The sequence below is a fragment of the Sorex araneus genome, chromosome 4 (genome assembly GCF_027595985.1).
Source record: "Sorex araneus isolate mSorAra2 chromosome 4, mSorAra2.pri, whole genome shotgun sequence".
In the NCBI taxonomy this organism is placed as follows: Eukaryota; Metazoa; Chordata; class Mammalia; order Eulipotyphla; family Soricidae; genus Sorex; species Sorex araneus.
In genome coordinates this window covers 210,090,724-210,108,873 of record NC_073305.1, presented here as the reverse complement: position 1 = coordinate 210,108,873, position 18,150 = coordinate 210,090,724, and the positions used below count along the sequence as shown (strand labels likewise).

Below are 18,150 nucleotides of genomic sequence, written 5' to 3'. Positions count from 1 at the left end.
ATATTTTCCTGAGAGTTTAGCATACTTTTTTTTTAGTCTGGAAAAAAAAAGTTACCAGATTAAGTTTGTTATTGCTTTGTGCATTGTAGTTGAAATTTAACACTAGGAAAAATTTACTAGTCTGCCTCTAACTTTTAGCATAAATTTGATGTATGTCCTTCTCATCCATTTCCTAGGCGGTCTTGTATATTGTCTGTGAATATGTGTATCCATAACAATATATACAATGATTTTTCTGTGTATTTTTATAAATGTTACTGTGTTGTATCAATACCATTTACACCTTGTCATCTCACTCCAACATTAGATTTTTTGAGGTCCATTGAGATCAGATCTATGTATGTAATATGTGTATGTAATGATACATATATTCGTTATATACTATGAATATCATTTAAGCAGTTTCTGGAAAAAGTTTTCACTTAACTCTCAGTTCCATTTCAGTCCCACCTTGCTGGCTAAACACTGCAAAGTTTGAGTTAACTTTTTAAATGTGTCATGTCATATGCCAAAAACAGTAACAAGTCTCACAGTGGAGACGTTACTGATGCCCACCCAAGCAAATTGATGAACAACTGGACGACAGTGCTACAGTGCATGTCATAAAACATGGTAGGAAATATCCTGGTGTTGATCTAGACATAGTGAGGTAGGAGCAAAATGGACTGTTTTTGTGAATTTGCTAGATCTTCCAAAAGGGAAAATCTCTGTGGTAAAGATAATTGCTGGAATTTCTGCCATCCCCCCCCTACCCCCCCGCCCCTAACCGCTTGATTTTTTAGGAATTGCCTGAGCAGCCCAGAGTGGGTCCCCGGAGGCCCCCTTTCAGCTTAGCATCCCTTCCCACATCACAGGACAGAAGATTCTGGGTGCGCCACTCAGAGAGTTGCTCTTGAGAATCTAAACTGAGACACAGCGAGTGGTTGACTTGTTTCTCACGGTTCTAAGTGTTGGAGTTAGTCTCAGAGACTGATTAGAAGTAGAGAGAAAGAAGGATGGGGGGTGGCTGTGTTCTGCATCGGGAAAAAAATAGAGAAAAACCATGCACTGAAAAAGAAAGAATGACAAAACGACAACAGAGAATGGTGGAGAAATCCGGATGGTTTTCTGGCTCCCAGTCTCCACCCCAGGGTGAGTGCCGTGACCGGTCCCTCTCTCTGCTAAAGCGAGCACCACGGCTGTCAACTGCAATTGCGGCAGCTGCGTGATGAGGGCTCCAATGAAGCTAGCGTGGCTCCTGCTGGGACCTTCTTGGAACAGTCCGGGTTTGTTTTGCTGACACATACAGAACAATGCACAAGAAGGAGCAGGACAAGGCTTGCCAAAGGCTCTCTTGGAGGGGCCCCTTTTGGGGCGTTTCGTAAGTTCTGCAACAACATTAGGCAGCTATTTTATGATTGATCAGATGTGAAGATAAGCTGGAGAAGCAGATGTTGCCTCAGAACTTCTCCTGGGCCCACAAGAGCCAAGCAGCTTCACGTGGGAGGAGGAAATGAAAGACTGAAACTGAGTTTCCCTTGCCGTGATTTGCTACTTTTATTTTTGCACTGTCTGCTTCTCTGCCCCTGGCTATGGGGGCAGGGGGAGGGGCAAGGCAAGCACCACAAATCTAACACCCTACTTTGTCCCCATTTCCAATCTAGTGGCTAACAGATGAACGGTGCCTGTCTCCATGTATAGAGTCTGTATCTCTCTGTCTCTCCTGCCCTCCCCACTCCTTTATTATTATTTTTGTTTGTTTGTTATTTGTTTTTTGGCTTTTGGGGTCACACCTGGCGATGCACAGGGGTTACTCCTGGCTCTGCACTTAGGAAGTACCCCTGGCGGTGCTCAGGGGACCATATGGGATGCTGGGAATTGAACCCGGTTCTGTCGCATGCAAGGCAAACGCCCTACCCACTGTGCTATCGCTCCAGCCCCCTCCCCACTCCTTTATGCCCCTAAAAAGAAATTTCATCCCACATCTCAGTCCAAAACTTTCTGCATCAGCTTTTTTTTTTTTTTTTTTTCCCTTGGCCATACCCAGCGATGCTCAGGGGTTACTTCTGGCTCATGCACTCAGGAATTACTCCCGGTGGGAACCATATGGGATGCTAGGGATCAAACCCAGGTTGGCTACCTGCTAGCTAAAAGCCCTACCTGCTCTCTTATCTCTCCAGCCCCTCCGAAGGAACTTTCTTCTGGGAAGAAATGAACATTCCTCAGCAAATGCTGAAACACATTTCTTCTGAAATTTAATAGCATGGACATTTGGCCTGGGAAAAAGGTTCTACCCATCCCATTGTCTTTCACTCCATCCAGAGTGTATGAACTTTAAACATTCTCTTCCACCTCATGTAGCAATTATTTAGCCACAGCTTGTTTTGTTTTATTTTGTTTTGTTTTTTTTTTTGAAATGTTTCTACCCGGTGGGAGAGCTAGTGTAGATATAAAGGCCTTCCTTGCGTCCTACTGACCCTGGTTGAGTCCCTGGTACCACACATGGTCCTGCTGGGGGCAGGAATATTCCTTCAGCACTGCTTGGTGTAGCCTAACCCCTCTCTCTCCCACCAAATTAAAATAAAATAAACTCAGTTCCCCTCAGTGTAAAATAAATCAAATAAAATGTCTCTAGTAAGAGAGAGACAGAGAGAGGGCTGGAGTGATAGCACAGCGGATAGGGCATTTGCCTTGCATGCGGCTGACCCAGGTTTGATTCCCAGCATCCCGTATGGTCCCCTGAGCACCACCAGGAGTAATTCCTGAGTGCATGAGCCAGGAGTAACCCCTGTGCACTGCCAAAAAGGAAAAAAAAAAAAGAGAGAGAGAGAAAGTCAGAAATGTGAGTTTTGTGTAGAGTAGGATAAGGGTGTGTGTGGGGGGTCTATCCCTGGAGGGCGGCCAAAGGGAATTTTCTGGGCAGGCTGCCAATGTCCTAACACCCACCAAGTTGTGCACTAATATTGAAATGTATTCTATGTGAGTGACACCGTAATTAAAAATAAAGTTTCAACCAAGTATAAATCACTGAATTCGCTTTCCAGAGGGTTTATACTTGCCCCCAAGTTTAGAAAGCAATTTTGTCATAGTCTGGCAACAAAATCATCAAGAATAATTTTCTTCTAACACTGTCCTCTAATCTTCCGGGCCCTTTTCCTCTTCCCCTCTAAGGGAATACTTTCTCTCCGGGAAGGAAACCATTTCTATGGTCGCTTTTCCTGAGAAAACTCTCCTCTAGGCTGTTGGTCTTGGAGGAACTGTCAAACTGTCCATCAAAGCATAAGGGGGCGGGTACAAGACCCAAATTAGGCCAATCCTGTGCTGTCTCCTAAAAATCTGATTCAGAGGACCCAAAGATGTAGCTCAATTAACAATCGGGCCAATGAGGCAAGTTCCAGGTTACGCTAAACCTCTGCTTCAACACTCCTACGTTTACTACGGTCGCTCCCTTTCTGGGGCCAGATTCTTTGCATGTTTACTTTCCTTTCTAGAAAGTACTACCTTGTCCCACCGCTGGCTTCTTCACTGAAACTGATCACCTGCAATCAAGGAGGCCACCCGCCCCTCCTCGAGCGCCGCAGCCCTTCCCCCGAAGGAAGCAGGTCCTGGGGAAGGAGTCGCCCATGGCACTGGGCTGGGGCAGATGTCTCACTGGACGGAGAGCTGGGACATCCCCGGGAACTAGGATTATTCTGGCCGGCGGCCGCCGCCTTACCCTGCGGCCGCCCAGAGACCCCCTAAGATCGCAGATCTGAGCTGAGAATCTGGTTCTGCAACACGCCCAACAGCCCATCTGTCGGCCTGTTCTGTTCCTGGCTCTTTCCCGTCTGCATCCTGCCAGCCGGGATTTCTCGCTGAACCAAATTTAGCCTCCCGAGCCGCCGCTGGTGGCGCCTTCTGTCATTCCCATCGTTTCAGCTTCGCCCCCACGTGACCCAGAATAGCCTCCGCCCCACCCCCCACTCCACATCATCAGTTTACTTGATCTCTATTGGCCTAGAAAGGTAGCTGATGTCTGAACCGCTCTTTTCCCATCTTGATTAATGAAAGCGTTCCCAGCAAATGTTTTGGAGATGAGGGGTGTCCTTTCAAGCCTCTTTTTTTTTTTCACCTGTAAAATGGTCACAGTGATTCCCAGATTTGTGGCAGGGTTAGAGATACATGTGCCCACTCCAGAATCTAATAAACCCATATATCACTGTTTTGGTTTTTTTTGCTTTTTGGGTCACACCCAGCGATGCACAGGGGTTCCTCCTGGTTCTGCACTCAGGAATTACTCCTGGCGGTGCTCAGGGGACCATATGGGATGCTGGGAATCAAACCCGGGTTGGCCGCGTGCAAAGCAAATGCCCTCCCCGCTATGCTATCGCTCCAGCCCCCATATATCACTGTTTTCAAGATACACAGTTCTCATGTTTTACTGTCTCTAAAACTGGCCCTCAAGGTGCCAGAGCGATAGTACAAAAGGTAGGGTACTTGCCCTGCACTTTGACCAGCAGACTTGGGTTCAATCCCTGGTGGCCCATATGGTCCCGCAGTGTACCAGGAGTGATGATTGAATGCCGAGCCAGGAGCGAGCACTGCCAGGTGTTACCCGAAAACCAAAATTAAAATTTTAATTAAATCAGAATTAAATTGACCTGCATCTTAATATCAATACCATATAGTCGACTATCAGGATTTTCTCCCTTATAGACAACAATGGTGCATCGTTCTACGCGCCTTTTTTTATTTTCTCTGTGCCTTTAAAGGCTGAAATTGTCAGGCTAGAAAAATAGTATAGAGGGTAAAGTGCTTGCTTTGGATGTGACTGACCCAGGTTTGATCCCCAGTACCACATAAGATCCCCAGAACCTGCAAAGAGTGATCCTTGAGCAAAGAACTAGGAGTAAGCCCTGACCACAGTTGGGTGTGTCCCCATGTCTCTGCAAAACAAAACAAAACAAAACAGAAAAATAACAAGAACTTTTTTAAAAAATTAATGTTGTCTTGAGACAAAAAACCACAGTAGATGCTCAAAAAGGTTAACTACTAGTGTGAGTTAACCTAGTAAATTCAAGTTATTTTAAAACAACTAGAATATAAGACTTTCATTCAGTTTGATCATTTTATCAAATTCTTCCATGCATTTACAAGACTTGTTATAAAAATAACAAGTATACATATCATCCCTATTCCACCCTCACCCCAACTTTTACCTGATTCTATGTCATCCCTGCATCTAAAAAACAGGCTTATGCTGGAGTTTTTTTTCCCCTTCATTTTAATTCCCCCTTGACATAAATATCCTCTTTTACCCTCTTCAAAGAGTCATAATGAAATTTCATTTGGGTAATTATCGCCACTGTCACTGTCACTATCATCCTGTTGCTCACCAATTTGCTCAAGGGATTAGTAGATATTAATTTCTCTAAAGTTAGTAAAAATTTTAAATCCTATAGTAAATACTTTAATTTACTACTAAGAAAATTAAAGACTTTAATTAAGATATTAAGGAATTAGTGAGATCTTGGGCTTGGCTATGTACTCAAAAGTGACTATTTTTCCTTTTAAGTGAGAAATTTTTTGCATTAGAGTTAATCATTAACTTTGGGGCGGAAGCAATAGTACAACGGTAGGACTTGCACACTGCCAACTGGGGTTCTATCCCTGGTACCCCATATGATTCCCCAAACCCTTCCAAGAGTGATCCCTGAGTGCAGAATCAAAAGTAATTGAGGTGTGGCTCAAAACACAAAATAACTAAAACAAATAAATAAAATTTAAATATTACCTGGTTTCTATGAATTCATCACTAATTCGACAGCAGACTGTCCATAATTCCTTCCATGGAGTTAAGGGGCATCCAATCACTTCAGCTTCTGTGTGTGTGTGTGTGTGTGTGTGTGTGTGTGTGTGTGTGTGTGTGTGTGTGTGTGTGTGTGTGTGTAAGCGAGTCAGCTCTGAGCTTACTCCTGGCTCTGTGCTCTGGCCTGATGGTGCAGGGAATTAAACCAGGGTCTCCAGGGTGCAAGGCATGAGCCTCAATGCCCGAACCCCCTCTCCAGCACCTTGTTTCTGCTTCATGAAGACGTCCCTCCCTCAGCTTCTGGACAGGCTCATGGCAAGGCGGCCATGTTGGATGGCCCAGCATCTTCTTCTTCAGGATCCTACACATTTCTTCTCATTTCCTCACCAAGATCAACTCCTTCAGCAAGAGATCCAACTTTGTGCTCCTTCAGGAGATCCCATTCTACTGTTGAGAAATAACCCTGTCCCTCACAGGACCCCTCCACCTTGGCTAACTCTCTTCCTTGAGTCTCTTCCTTTTTTTTTTTTTTTTTTTTTTTAAGAATTTACATCTCTGGACACGGCAGAGCCTGGCAAGCTCCCCATGGCATATTCGATATGCCAAAAACAGTAACAACAAGTCTCACAATGGAGACATTACTGGTGCCTGCTCAAGTAAATCGATGAGCAATGGGATGACAGTGATACAGTGACAGTGATACAGTGACATCTGTGGAAATATATTTATTCCATATCTTGTACTTGATTGAAAGTATGGATATGTAATTCTAGGTTAAAAAAGTATTCTCCCAGAGTTGAAGTGATCATATATTGGGTAGGGTGTTTGCCCTATGCACAGCTAACCTGGGGTCAACAATATCCCGCATCTCATATGGTTTCCCCTAGCTTGCAGGAGTGATATCTGACTGCAGAGCCAGGAGTAAACTCTGAGCACCTGCAGGCATAGCTCAAAAAAACAAACAAAAATTCGCTAGAATTAAGAAGGCTCATCTTCCAACTTCTAATGTTCCTGATCCTTTGCTTGGATTTTTTTTTTCCTATTGGAAGCTTCTAGGGTCTTCCCTTATCTTGGATGCTCCTAAAATTTCATGTAGATAAATCTTGGCATGGGATGATTTTGTTGGTTATTCTGGGTACTTGATGGAGTAACCCCTGAGCATCACTGGGTGTGACCCAAAAAGAAAAAAAAAAGAGCAGTCTATAATTTTATTTGTGTGTGTGTATATTGTGTGTGTAGTTTGGGGGCCACACCCAGTGTTGCTTAGGTAGGGCTTACTCCTGAGGAATCACTCCTGGTAGTGCTCAGGGGGCCACATGCAGAGTTGGAGACAAACTCATGTCTGCTGCATACTAGGCAAGTGACTTAGCCCCTGTGGTACCTTTCTGGCTCCTAGAACCAGAATTCTAAGGTGCTTATTTCAGAGTCAAAATGTTCACAGAGCTTTTTTTTTGGGGGGGGGTCACACCCAGCAATGCTCAGGGGTTACCCTTGGCGTTGCACTCAAGAATTACTCCTGGCGGTGCTTGGGGGACTATATGGGATGCAGGGGATCGAACCCGGGTCGGCCGAGTGCAAGGCAAACGCCCTACCCGCTGTGCTATCGCTCTGGCCCTAGACTGCTCTGTTATTTATTTATTGTTTTGAGACCACACTCTGTGGTGCTCAAGGCTTACTCTTGGCTCTACACTCAGGAAATTACTCCTGGCAGTGCTCAGGAGACCATGTGGGATGCCTGGGATCAAACCCCAGTCAACTTTGTGCAAGGCAAGCGCCCTGCCAGCTGTACTATCCCTCTGGCCCCAATCATAGACAGTTCTTAGCTAATTTCTCCACCAAGCAAAGATAACGAGCGGTTTTGACTGTTCTACCACGGAACACGTGTGCAGCCCCCACACTGACCGCTCCTCTGGTGCCTAGGATTTCTTTCTTTCTTTTTTTTTTTTTTTTTTTGGCTTTTTGGGTCACACCCGGCAATGCACAGGGGTTACTCCTGGCTCATGCACTCAGGAATTAACTCCCGGCAGTGCTCAGGGGACCATATGGGATGCTGGGAATCAAACCCAGGTTAGCCGCGTGCAAGGCAAATGCTCTACCCGCTCCAGCCCCTAGGATTTCTTTTTGCTGTTGTTATTGCACTTCCCGCCGTCTTCCTCAACTTTATTTTCTAACCTTTCTCTAAAGGCACTCATTTTTCATAAGAGCATGTTCTATTTGCCAGCGCTCTTCAACACGTAAAGTTTTACATTTGCATCTTGTCCTCTTTCCATGGATGCCTTATTTTACCCAGTTACTCATTTATGTTTTCCTTTTCGCTCAGTATTTCCTCCAAGATGCTTTCTCCTATTGTTCCCTGAGTGCTTCCCTTCCGTGTGAATCTTAGGCTGAGGCCATAGAGATAGTTCAACAAGCTTAGCACACACTTTACATGCAGGAAGCTGGGGTTTGATTCCCAGCACTCACAGACCCGAGCACTGTCAAGAGTGACCCCCTGAGCACTGAGACAGGAGTTGTTCCTGAACATCCCGGGGTATGACCCCAAAACTCCAACAACAATAAAATGGCAGTGAATCTGAGATTGACTTGTCAAAGTTCAGAAGTGTGAATTTTTCAGGAGTTTCTGTGTGTAGGGGAGTTTCTTGGGGAACTGAGTGGCTGTCTCTGGGGTATTCTGTCTAGCCTGCATCTTCCGGGGCAAGTACCAGCAAGTCTCTTGTCTTAGGATGCTCAGATATTTTAGACATTTCTCCAAGTACCTGCCTTTTGCCAGAGGGTCCTAGTTAGGTTGCTGATGCCTGGACCATAGCAGGGAGAGACAGCGGGAACGGTCCCTCCTTCAATACAGAAATTCCTGCCTGACCTCCTCCTTACAGTAGGCATGTTCTTACTCTGTGCTGGCTGTGTTTCTGCTGGGTAAGGCAGAGGCAGCTGGCTGGCTACCCACAGTTGGCAGTGGCTCTACCCACCTGATGCTTTATCTCTTGGTTGTTTGAGGGGCTCACCTCATGGTTTTCAGGCGTGACCCTCATCTTGGTTCTTGGGGGATCAAATTGGGCCTTCAGGGGCTGGGAAGATAGTACAGTGAGTAGGGCATCTGCTTTGCATGCAGCCAGCCCAGGTTCAATCCTCAACTTCCCATATGGTCCCCTAAGCACTGCCAGGAGTAATTCCTGAGCTCAGAGCCAGGAGTAACCCCTGAGCATTACTGGATGTGGCCCAGAAATGAGCTAACAAACAAAAACAACCAAACAAAAATAGCCCTAGGGCTTCAGCATGCAAACCTTAAGCCAGGTAAATGCTTTCTATCAGAAAGAAGGGGAGAGGGGAGAAAGAGGGAGGGAGAGTATGTGTGTATGCTTATACTATACTTGCTCTCCAGGCCTGGGGTGTTTTAATCATATTTCAACTCACCCCATTTGATTTCTGTCTGGAAGTTCCTAGTGCCAACCGTCAGCCTTCTGGGGATTCTTCGATGATGAAAACTAGATTGTTTCTCAGGTTGCCTCACTTCTAACCTCAGATTCTGGGTCTAATTCCAAAATAGCGCATCAACCACATGCTCCTAAAGTTTTGCCACCTCTTCCTTGATGGGGACTTGCACCATTAAGAAAATGTCTTTTTCTGTCACTTTAATGGGCACTTAAGAGGCAATCCTATGTGTAATTATTCTATTATACATAGTTAGGCTAATGTTCAAATTTCATTTTTTTTCCTTAAAAATTCATTTTTGCTAGTTTGCTTTTGGGCCACACCCAGCAGTCCTCAGGGCTTACTCTTGTCACTGAGTTCAGGAATCACTCTTGGAGGTGCTCAGGGATCTCTCCTGGTGGTGCTCAGGGATTGGTGATGTTAAGACAGAACTGGATTGGCCAAACGCAAGACACGCACCTCAGCCTCTATACTCTCTCTCCGGACCTTTTTATTCTTTTTATTGGGGGGGTTGGGAGGGGCATACCTGGTGGTGCTCAGTGCTTACTCCTGGCTCTGCTGTCAGGGATCACTCCTGGGTGTCCAGGATCGAACCTGGGTGAATCGCATGCGTGGTAAGCGCCCACTGCACTATTGCTCCAGCCCTGTGACATTTTCCCCCCTTAATTCTCTTAATTTTTTTTATTGCGCTACTCCCAGTGGTGCTCAGGGGACCCTGCAATACTGGAGACTGAACCGGGATTCTTCCAGGCACCCAAACTGTCACCCAGGTCCCTTATGATCAAATTTCTTAATATTTTTATGTGAAGGCTAGCAATGTAGCTTAATGATAGAATGCATGTTTTACATGTACCCTGTTGTGAGTCTGCTCCCCAACACTACAGACATACCTTCCAAAACCACCAATTAGTTTGAAATCAAATTATTACACCAGTAGCCACGATTTTCTGCACCCTCTTCCCCCTCCCCCCGCCCCTCTGCATCCCGCAACACTCCTTTCCCTTTGAGGCTATTACCACCCAGGGCTCCCGTGATTGTGATACTCACACACACTTGACACACTTGACTGAGAGATGCTGGAAGTCACACATTTTCTTGTGGCACCAGGAGATTCTAAACAGCAGGGCTGGGGTGGAGGGTCACACTCAGAGTATGAGGCGGTGCTGAGGACCCAACTCACAGCCTCATACTTCATCCATGGATGGAACCAACCACATTTGTTTCTTTGCTTTTTTCAGGGGCATGGGGGGAGGGGGGAGTGAGACACACCACATGGTGCTTTCAGACTACTCCCGGTTTGTATTCAAGGGTCATTCCAGCCATACTCAGGGGACCTTATGGTGTTGGGGATCAAACACGGGTCTCCCACATGTAGAAAGTATGCACTGAGCCCTCGAGCTATCTCTCCATTCCCAAGTAAGATTTTCTTTAGCTTTGGGGCCAGAGATATAGTCCAATAGGTAGGCACTTGCCTGCATGTATCTGACCCAGCTTAGATCCTGGCATCCTATAGGATCCCATGAGCGCCACCAGGAGTAATTCCTTTTGTGTGTGTGTGTTTTTTTGGGTCATGCCTGGTGATGCTCAGGGGTACTCCTGGCTCTGCACTCAGGAATTACTCCTGGTGGTGCTTGGGGGACCCTATGGGATGCTGGGAATCAAACCTGGGTTGGCCACGTGCAAGGCAAATGCCCTCCCCGCTGTACTATCACTCCAGCCCCAGGAGTAATACCTGAGTGTGATCCAGGAGTGACCCCTGAACATTGCTGGGTGTGGGGCCCATATTATTTTTCTTAAGCTTTGTATTACAAAGCATATTTATTTTGTTCTGTTTATTGGGCCACAAACAGAGGTACTCGGAGCTGACTCCTGGTTCTGTGCTCAGGGAACACTCCTGGTTCTGTGCTTGAGGAACCATATGTGGTGCTGGGGACTGAACCCAGGTCTGTACTGTGGCTCTGGGCCACAAAGCGTGTTTAGTTAGCTTTTGTTTTGGGGTCACATCCCACAGTACTCGGGAGAGCACATGTGGTATCTGGAACTGAACCAGAGCCAGGCATGTGCCTTAACCCCCGTACTGTCTCTCCAGCCCCAAAGTCTCTATGACCTGCATTGTTTTACTTGACTGGATGACAACTCTAACTGTAAAGTTATTTATTTTTATTTATTTTTGCTTTTGGGGTTACACCCAGCGATGCTCAGGGGTTATTCCAGGATCTGCACTCAGGAATTACTCCTGGCAGTGCTTGGGGGACTATATGGGGTACTGGAGATCAAACCCGGTTGGCTGCGTGTGTGCAAGGCAAATAATGCTCTCCCTGCTGTACTATTGCTCCTGCCCCTCGAATCACAAAGATTATCCTTTCTGTTTTATTGGTAAGAGCAAGAGTGAGTGAGTGAGAGAGAGAGAGAGAGAGAGAGAGAGAGAGAGAGAGAGAAGGAGAGAGAGGGAGAGGGAAAGAGAGAAGAGAGAGAGAGAGAGGAGAGTGGCAGTACAGCAGGTTCAGTGCTTGCCTTGCACACGGCCGACCTGGGTTCAATCTGGGCCGCCTGTCGGGTACCCCATCACAGCCAAGATGGATCCCTGAGAACAAACACACGAGTAATTCCTGAGCATTGCCAGGTATGGCCCAAGCTCACCCTCCCCCCACAAAAAAAAAGAGGTTCATACTTTATTTAAAGCAGGTGGATGGTTTATGAACCATGTCTAAAAGACTTTCTGAAAATTACAATTTTTTAAAATATTAAAACAGGAGACCTTGCATTAAAAAAATCCAATTTCTTGAAGCTCTTGAAAAATCAGAAACTAGACCCCTGGGGGCCCACTTTTCTTTCACCTGGATCTGCAGCCAGCCATGTCCCTTGTTGGTTGCCATGTAATATTTCAATTTGAGAGCAGAAAGAACAAAACCACTTTATTTGGAAGGACAAATGAAACGCATACATATGCAAAAATAAAACTGTAAGGCAAATTGGTGGGGTGCTTCCCTGGGGTCCACCCAGTGTCTAATTGATCTGGACTAAATGGTTGCCTCGAAGGCTAGAAACCCAGGGATGAGGTACAAATCCACGTGAGAATATGCATATTTGATCCCCTCTCCCTCTCCCAAGCTGTATCGATTCCTGTAAACATTTATTGATGTGTCAAAGTGTAGACCGAAATGCAGGCATAGAAGGAAAAAGAAGTTGCTAAAATGTGAGGGTTTAGCTTGGCTTGATTCATTCCTGCAGGACCTCGGGTGAGTTGGGGTTTAGGGCAACATTATGGCCTCCTGTGGGCTCCCAGGACATCCTAAGGGGGCCACAGGTGAATGACATAAATACAGGGGAGTTGGGGGGGGACAGAGCATGAGATTTGGGGCCAAAAGGTAGGCCAGAAATGTGACAGAAAGGAAACAAGGTGTGAAGAGGGCAGGAAAAGGCTGAGAACTGGTTAGGGTACTATTACTCTCTGGGAAAACTGCTTTGTGTTTCTCTGCCTGTAGCCAAACAGAAAGGAACACTAACCTCCAGATTATTGTTGTTTGGTTTGGTTTGTTTTTGGGGGAGGCCACACCTGGCAATGCTCAGGGGTTACTTCTGGCTCTGCACTCAGGAATTACTCCTGGCGGTGCTCTGGAGACCAGATGAGATGCTGGGGATCGAACTTGGGTTGACTGCTGCAAGGCAAGTTCCTTCCCCGCTAAACTGTCTCTTTAGCCCCTAATCCCCCTTTCCTCCTCCAGTTTAACTTTAAACCACTGTCCCAGAATCTTCTAGAACATCAGTCTTCAATATGGGGCTCCAGGCGGGGGAAGAGGGGGTAGTGTCTACCTGCAGGGCCCTGGTCCCTTCATCTCTGATAGATGACCTCCTCTCTGCTGTCTCTTGAACCCGCGCCAGCTTCTTACACTTGGGGGAATGTCCTGGGATGTTTTTTTTGTTTGTTTGTTTGCTCCGTGTGTCCAGCATTTGAGGGATAAGAAGGTGCCCTGCTGGGGCTGGGGTGATAGCACAGCGGGTAGGGCATTTACCTCGTACGAGGCTGACCCAGGTTCGATTCCCAGCATCCCATATGGTCCCCTGAGCACCACCAGGAGTAATTCCTGAGTGCATGAGCCAGGAGTGACCCCTGTGCATCGTGCCGGGTGTGACCCAAAAAGCAAAAAAAAAAAAAAGAAGGTGCCCCGCTCACAACTCAAATTGGTCAAGGGAATTAGTTCTGCTCATTGAGAAAAAGATCTCAACATCCTGAACCCCCTTTACTCTCGGGGGCCCTGAAAGAAGCACTTGCTTAGCTCCGTGCAGGCCTCCGGGCCTCCTGGAGGAGAGGGTGGTGGCCCGCGGACGTAAAGGCCACGTGGGTGGGTGGAACTGCAGCAGTGGCAGCTCAGGCCAATACAGACAAGGGCTCTTGCACTGGCAGGTGGAATCCACAGACAGTGGGGGGTCCCTTTCTGTTTGTCTACAAGCTGACCCAGCCCACCCTGGGCCCAGGCACTATGCTTTTAAGCATCTGAGAGATGCTCACCTCTCAGATCACTCAGAGACCATTCTTTATCATTTTCTTTTTTTTTTCTTTTTTTGGGTCACACCTGGTAATGCTCAGGGATTACTCCTGGCTCTGCATTCAGGAATCACTCCTGGCAGTGCGGGGGTAGGGGGGTGGGGAGGGGTAACTTTCAGTGCTGGAGGGACCACATGGGATGCTGGGGACCAAACCCCGGGTCAGCAGTGTGCAAGACAAATGCCCAACCCGCTCTTTGATCACTCTGGCCCCAATGGGAGCCCATTCTTGCCTCTAGGACCTTATGTAGTAGCCCACATTCAAGGATTGGACAGCGGGGTCGGCACACTTGAGCCCAGGCAGGGCATTTGTCTTTCTTGCTAGTTGATTTTTAGGTTTTGAGCCTCCTTCAGCAACAAAGCTCTATTTGATCACCAACCCCATTCCTCTCTGGACTGCCAGCAGGTGCTGCACTGCCCCTGCTGAACGGTGCCACAAAGCCTAAAATATTTACTATCAGGCCCTTTACAAAAGTCTGCCCATGGGCTCGAGCCATAGTCCAGCAGGGAGGGTGTTTGCCTTGCACTCACCCGACCTGGGTTTAATCCCTGGCATTCCTTGAGCACGGCCAGGAGTAACCCCTGAGCATCCCTGAGTGTGGCTCCAAAAGAAAAGAAAAGAAAAAAAAAAAAAAAGAAAGAAAAGAAAGAACACCTGAGCAGAAAAGTTTGTCATCCTTGTGTGAAATCACAGCTCTGACATATATGAAAGAAATCAGGGGTGATCCAGTAGCAAATGATTTGCATAATAAAGTCTCAGAGAGAGAGAGAGAGAGAGAGAGAGAGGAGGCTGACTGAATAACCCTTGCCTAGGTAGGGACTGTAGGAGGCTTGATCCTTCGAAAGGACTGTGGCCATGGAGTTGTTCCTAACTTACATTCAATACGTGACTTGGCTATTTGCACTGGTTTCAAACACAGAGATCATCATGGCAGCCACGTACTTGATTTGGTGCCCACAAGGATGGCTCCAGCACCTTAAGGAAAGTAGCTGTAATGTGTCCAGAAATCTCAAGGGATATTTTGCAATTCAGGCAATCTAAAGAATTTTTCAAGGGTAGTTTTGAGTCAACTTGGTTTTCTTTCCAGGGCGCATGCTGAACTTTGGAACCTGATGTTTATCCAGGTTCATAACTCCACAGGGCTTAACACTGACGGCCCAGATAACATCTTCTTTGGACTGTTTTGACTTTTCTGTTTTTAAAGGGAAGACGGCTACGGGGCAGAGCAATAGTCAGTGGATACGGCGCTTGCCTTGCATGCGACTGACCTGGGCTCAATCTCTGGCACCCCCCCATATGGCCTCCCAAACACTGCCAGGAGGAATTCCTCAGTGCAAAGTCAGGAGGAACCCCTGAACATTGCCGGGTGTGACCCCAAAACCCCAAAAAAGCGGAGACTTCTGGGGTGTGTACAGGGGGTGATCAAAGCAGACTGTAACTGCAGCAAACTAAAACAGCACCTAAAATCATACAATAACAACCCGTCTAACATTCTTTTAAGGGAAAGCTCATTACAAACAAATAACCATAACCCTGGGGGAAACTCCTGAAATTAATGAGTGCTGATTGTTCTTGCCCTCTGACTTGACAACTATAGCACTGCAGCACTGTCATCCTGTTGTTCATCGATTTGCTCGAGCGGGCACCAGTAACGTCTCCATTGTGAGACTTGTTGTTACTGCTTTTGGCATATTGAATACGCCACGGGGAGCTTGCCAGGCTCTGCCATGCGGGCGGGATACTCTCGGTAACTTGCCGGGCTCTCCGAGAGGGACAGAGGAATTGAACCGGGGTCGGCCGCGTGCAAGGCAAACGCCCTACCCACTGTGTTTACCTAAATCTCCTGGGCCAGCAGCTGCATGCATCCTGCGACAGAGGATGAGAAATTCTGCCCGGCTTTAAGCTGAGAGAGGCAAGACTGGGGGCGAGGCGCTCTGTGAGAACAGCAGATGCTGAGAGAACAGAACTGTTGAGCAAGTGTCCCTTCAGTCACCGTGGAATCCGAGCCATCGCTTGGGAGCCAGGAGCCAAGATGCCAAGCCACTGTCCTCAGACACAGTCGCGTTTGGAGAGGGGATCCATTATGCATGGATGCTGGTGGGATAGGAGGTAGGAGCCGTGTGCAACCGGAAACCAAGTCTGCGAGGGCGCTGCTTCAGCACAGAAGTTGGCCACTGTGACGTCTGGAAGGTTGGGGAACATTCTCCAGAGTATTGTCCACTCCATGGAGAAAGATGTCGAGCAACCTTCCTCCCCAAGGCCCCCGGAAACTGACTTTGCACTTGTAATACGTAGAGAGCGAGGGAGCACATAGACAACGTTCCCCCAACTCAGGAAGCAGGATTCTGTGAACCCAAAATTTTAAGTCCAGGAGGAAAAGATGGGGAGAAAAATCCCTGATTTTTTTTCTTCCATCCAAGAAAGTACTCTTTTTTTTTTTTTTTTGCATCTCATGAAAACAAAAGCTCAGAATGATGCGTTGATTTCCCTTAGCCTGGGTTTTCAATTCCCTTCTCCCCCAAATACTGTCCTTGAGGACAGCAGAAGTGTCTTTGCTGGTAGCAAAGACGTTTTCAAGAGTAAAATAATAGTCACGAAAAAGCACAAAAGAAGAGAGATACAAAAGTCAATTTAAAACACACTAAAAAATTCAGTCCTGAGGCCGGAGCGATAGTACAGCGACCTGAGTTTGATCCCCAGCACCCCAGATGGTCCACCGAGCACTGCCAGGAGTAATTCCTGAGGGCAGAGCCAGGAGTAACCCCTGAGCATTGCCGGGTGTGACCCAAAAAGAAAAAATAAAAATTCTGTCCCCCACCACAAACCCAGTCGGTAACTCAGTCTTTCTTCTTCTGCCTCCTCCTTGCCTGCGGCTTGGGCCCAGCAGGCAGTAGCCCTGCTGGCCAGTTACTCCTCCATCTGGGCCCAGGCCTCCTCCGCCTTCTGGTAGTACTGGTTGGCCAGCCGGCCCTTCATGGCTTCCATCGCAGCCTCTGCTGCCTGCGTGTACAGGTCACCTGAAAAGAAGCGAGCAGGAGCTTGGCGAAGTGAGCCACTTGTCTGGCCAGCCCGGGGACCCATCCCTCCTTGGGAAACAGTACCCCGAGATTTCCTTCAGATTCCCAACTCCAGCCAAATTCCCTGATCTCGCACCAGGCTGTCTTCACCGGGGTACCTCGGAGGTGGGGGTGGGGGGGTTGAGTTTTCCCTTCCTGCCCCAAGCAAAGCCCTGGCAGCAGAAACCTCCAGAACCCAACCACCGCCATGCCCAAGGCCACTCTCCACATGCTCAGATGAGCCTCACCTAAGAGGGGACGAGCCTCATTCAAGAGGGTATGAACCTCACCCAAGAGAGAACTGGCAGAAAAACTCAGATATGCAGTACCCGTGACTGAGATCTCCAAGCCTGCTCAGATCAGGACTGGGCCTCCTTCCCCCAGCTCCCCAGTTTTCCAGTAGCTTGGCAGTGACATCCACAAACTGCCCCGGAGCCATGGAATCTCATCAACAGCCAAGATCCAGAGACTATACGCCAAAGCTCCCGGAAGAGAGCCCGCAGAATGTCCTGGAGCACGCAGCCACCTGACCGCTCATACTCTAGCCCACTTACATACCAAAAGTAGGACACCTTTGTTTGGTTTTAACATACTTGTTTGTATTCTCTTATATATGGGCTTAAATGGCTCCAGAATGAAATACAACAACCTTCACACACACTTCCCTCTTATTGTGGTGGGAAGGTGCTCGGTGGTGGGATTGGTGTTTGAATATTATCTGTAATGAACTATTGCGAACTACTTTATGAAAATAGAATATATAAAAATTGAAAAAAAAAAAGATTCCCAACTCAAGGACAGGTAGTGCAACTGCCTTGCCTGCAGTCCACCAGCATCGGATCCCTGGCACCCAATCTGTTCCCCAAGCCCTACCAGGGGTAAGCTCTGAGCAGTGCTGGGTGTGGCCCCCAAAGCAAACAAACAAGTAAAAAGATTCCCAACTCCTCATCCCTCTCCCTTTACTTAGTCTGGATGGGTTTGGCGATACCTGCTACATCATGGACACCTTATACTGAGTGAAAGAAGGGGCTCACAGCACACGAGTCAATTGATGGGAAGTGTCCAGGGCAGGCAAACCCATGGGCAGAAAGCCCAGAGGACCTCGGGATAGCAACTGGGGTTTATTGGCACGGGCAGGGTGGGGTGGGGCAGGGGTGGGGTGGGGGTGGGAGTGGGGGTGGTTGTTGATGGGAACTTTCTGGAATTAGACAGGGGTGGATTCTATTTCCACATTGTGAATCTAATGAACACACTGGATTATACAGAACACATTGGATTGTACTTTTTTTTTTTAACTTTTTCGACTGGGCTGGAGCAATAGCTGTTGGGCTTTCGCCTTTCACGCGGCCGAC

The 18,150-nt window shown here is 47.4% G+C and overlaps 1 protein-coding gene across 2 annotated transcripts in view; it reads right to left on the bottom strand.

The window, feature by feature from the left end:
• Positions 1-12,098: 12,098 nt before the first annotated feature.
• Positions 12,099-18,150, bottom strand: part of EEF2K (eukaryotic elongation factor 2 kinase) — a 51,169-nt gene continuing 45,117 nt past the window's right edge. For both annotated transcript variants that reach the window (XM_055136411.1, XM_055136410.1), the window contains one exon: positions 12,099-16,759. In XM_055136411.1, the coding sequence (XP_054992386.1) occupies positions 16,650-16,759 (110 nt within the window). In that variant the 3' untranslated portion in view covers positions 12,099-16,649. The remainder of the gene's footprint in view (positions 16,760-18,150) is intronic.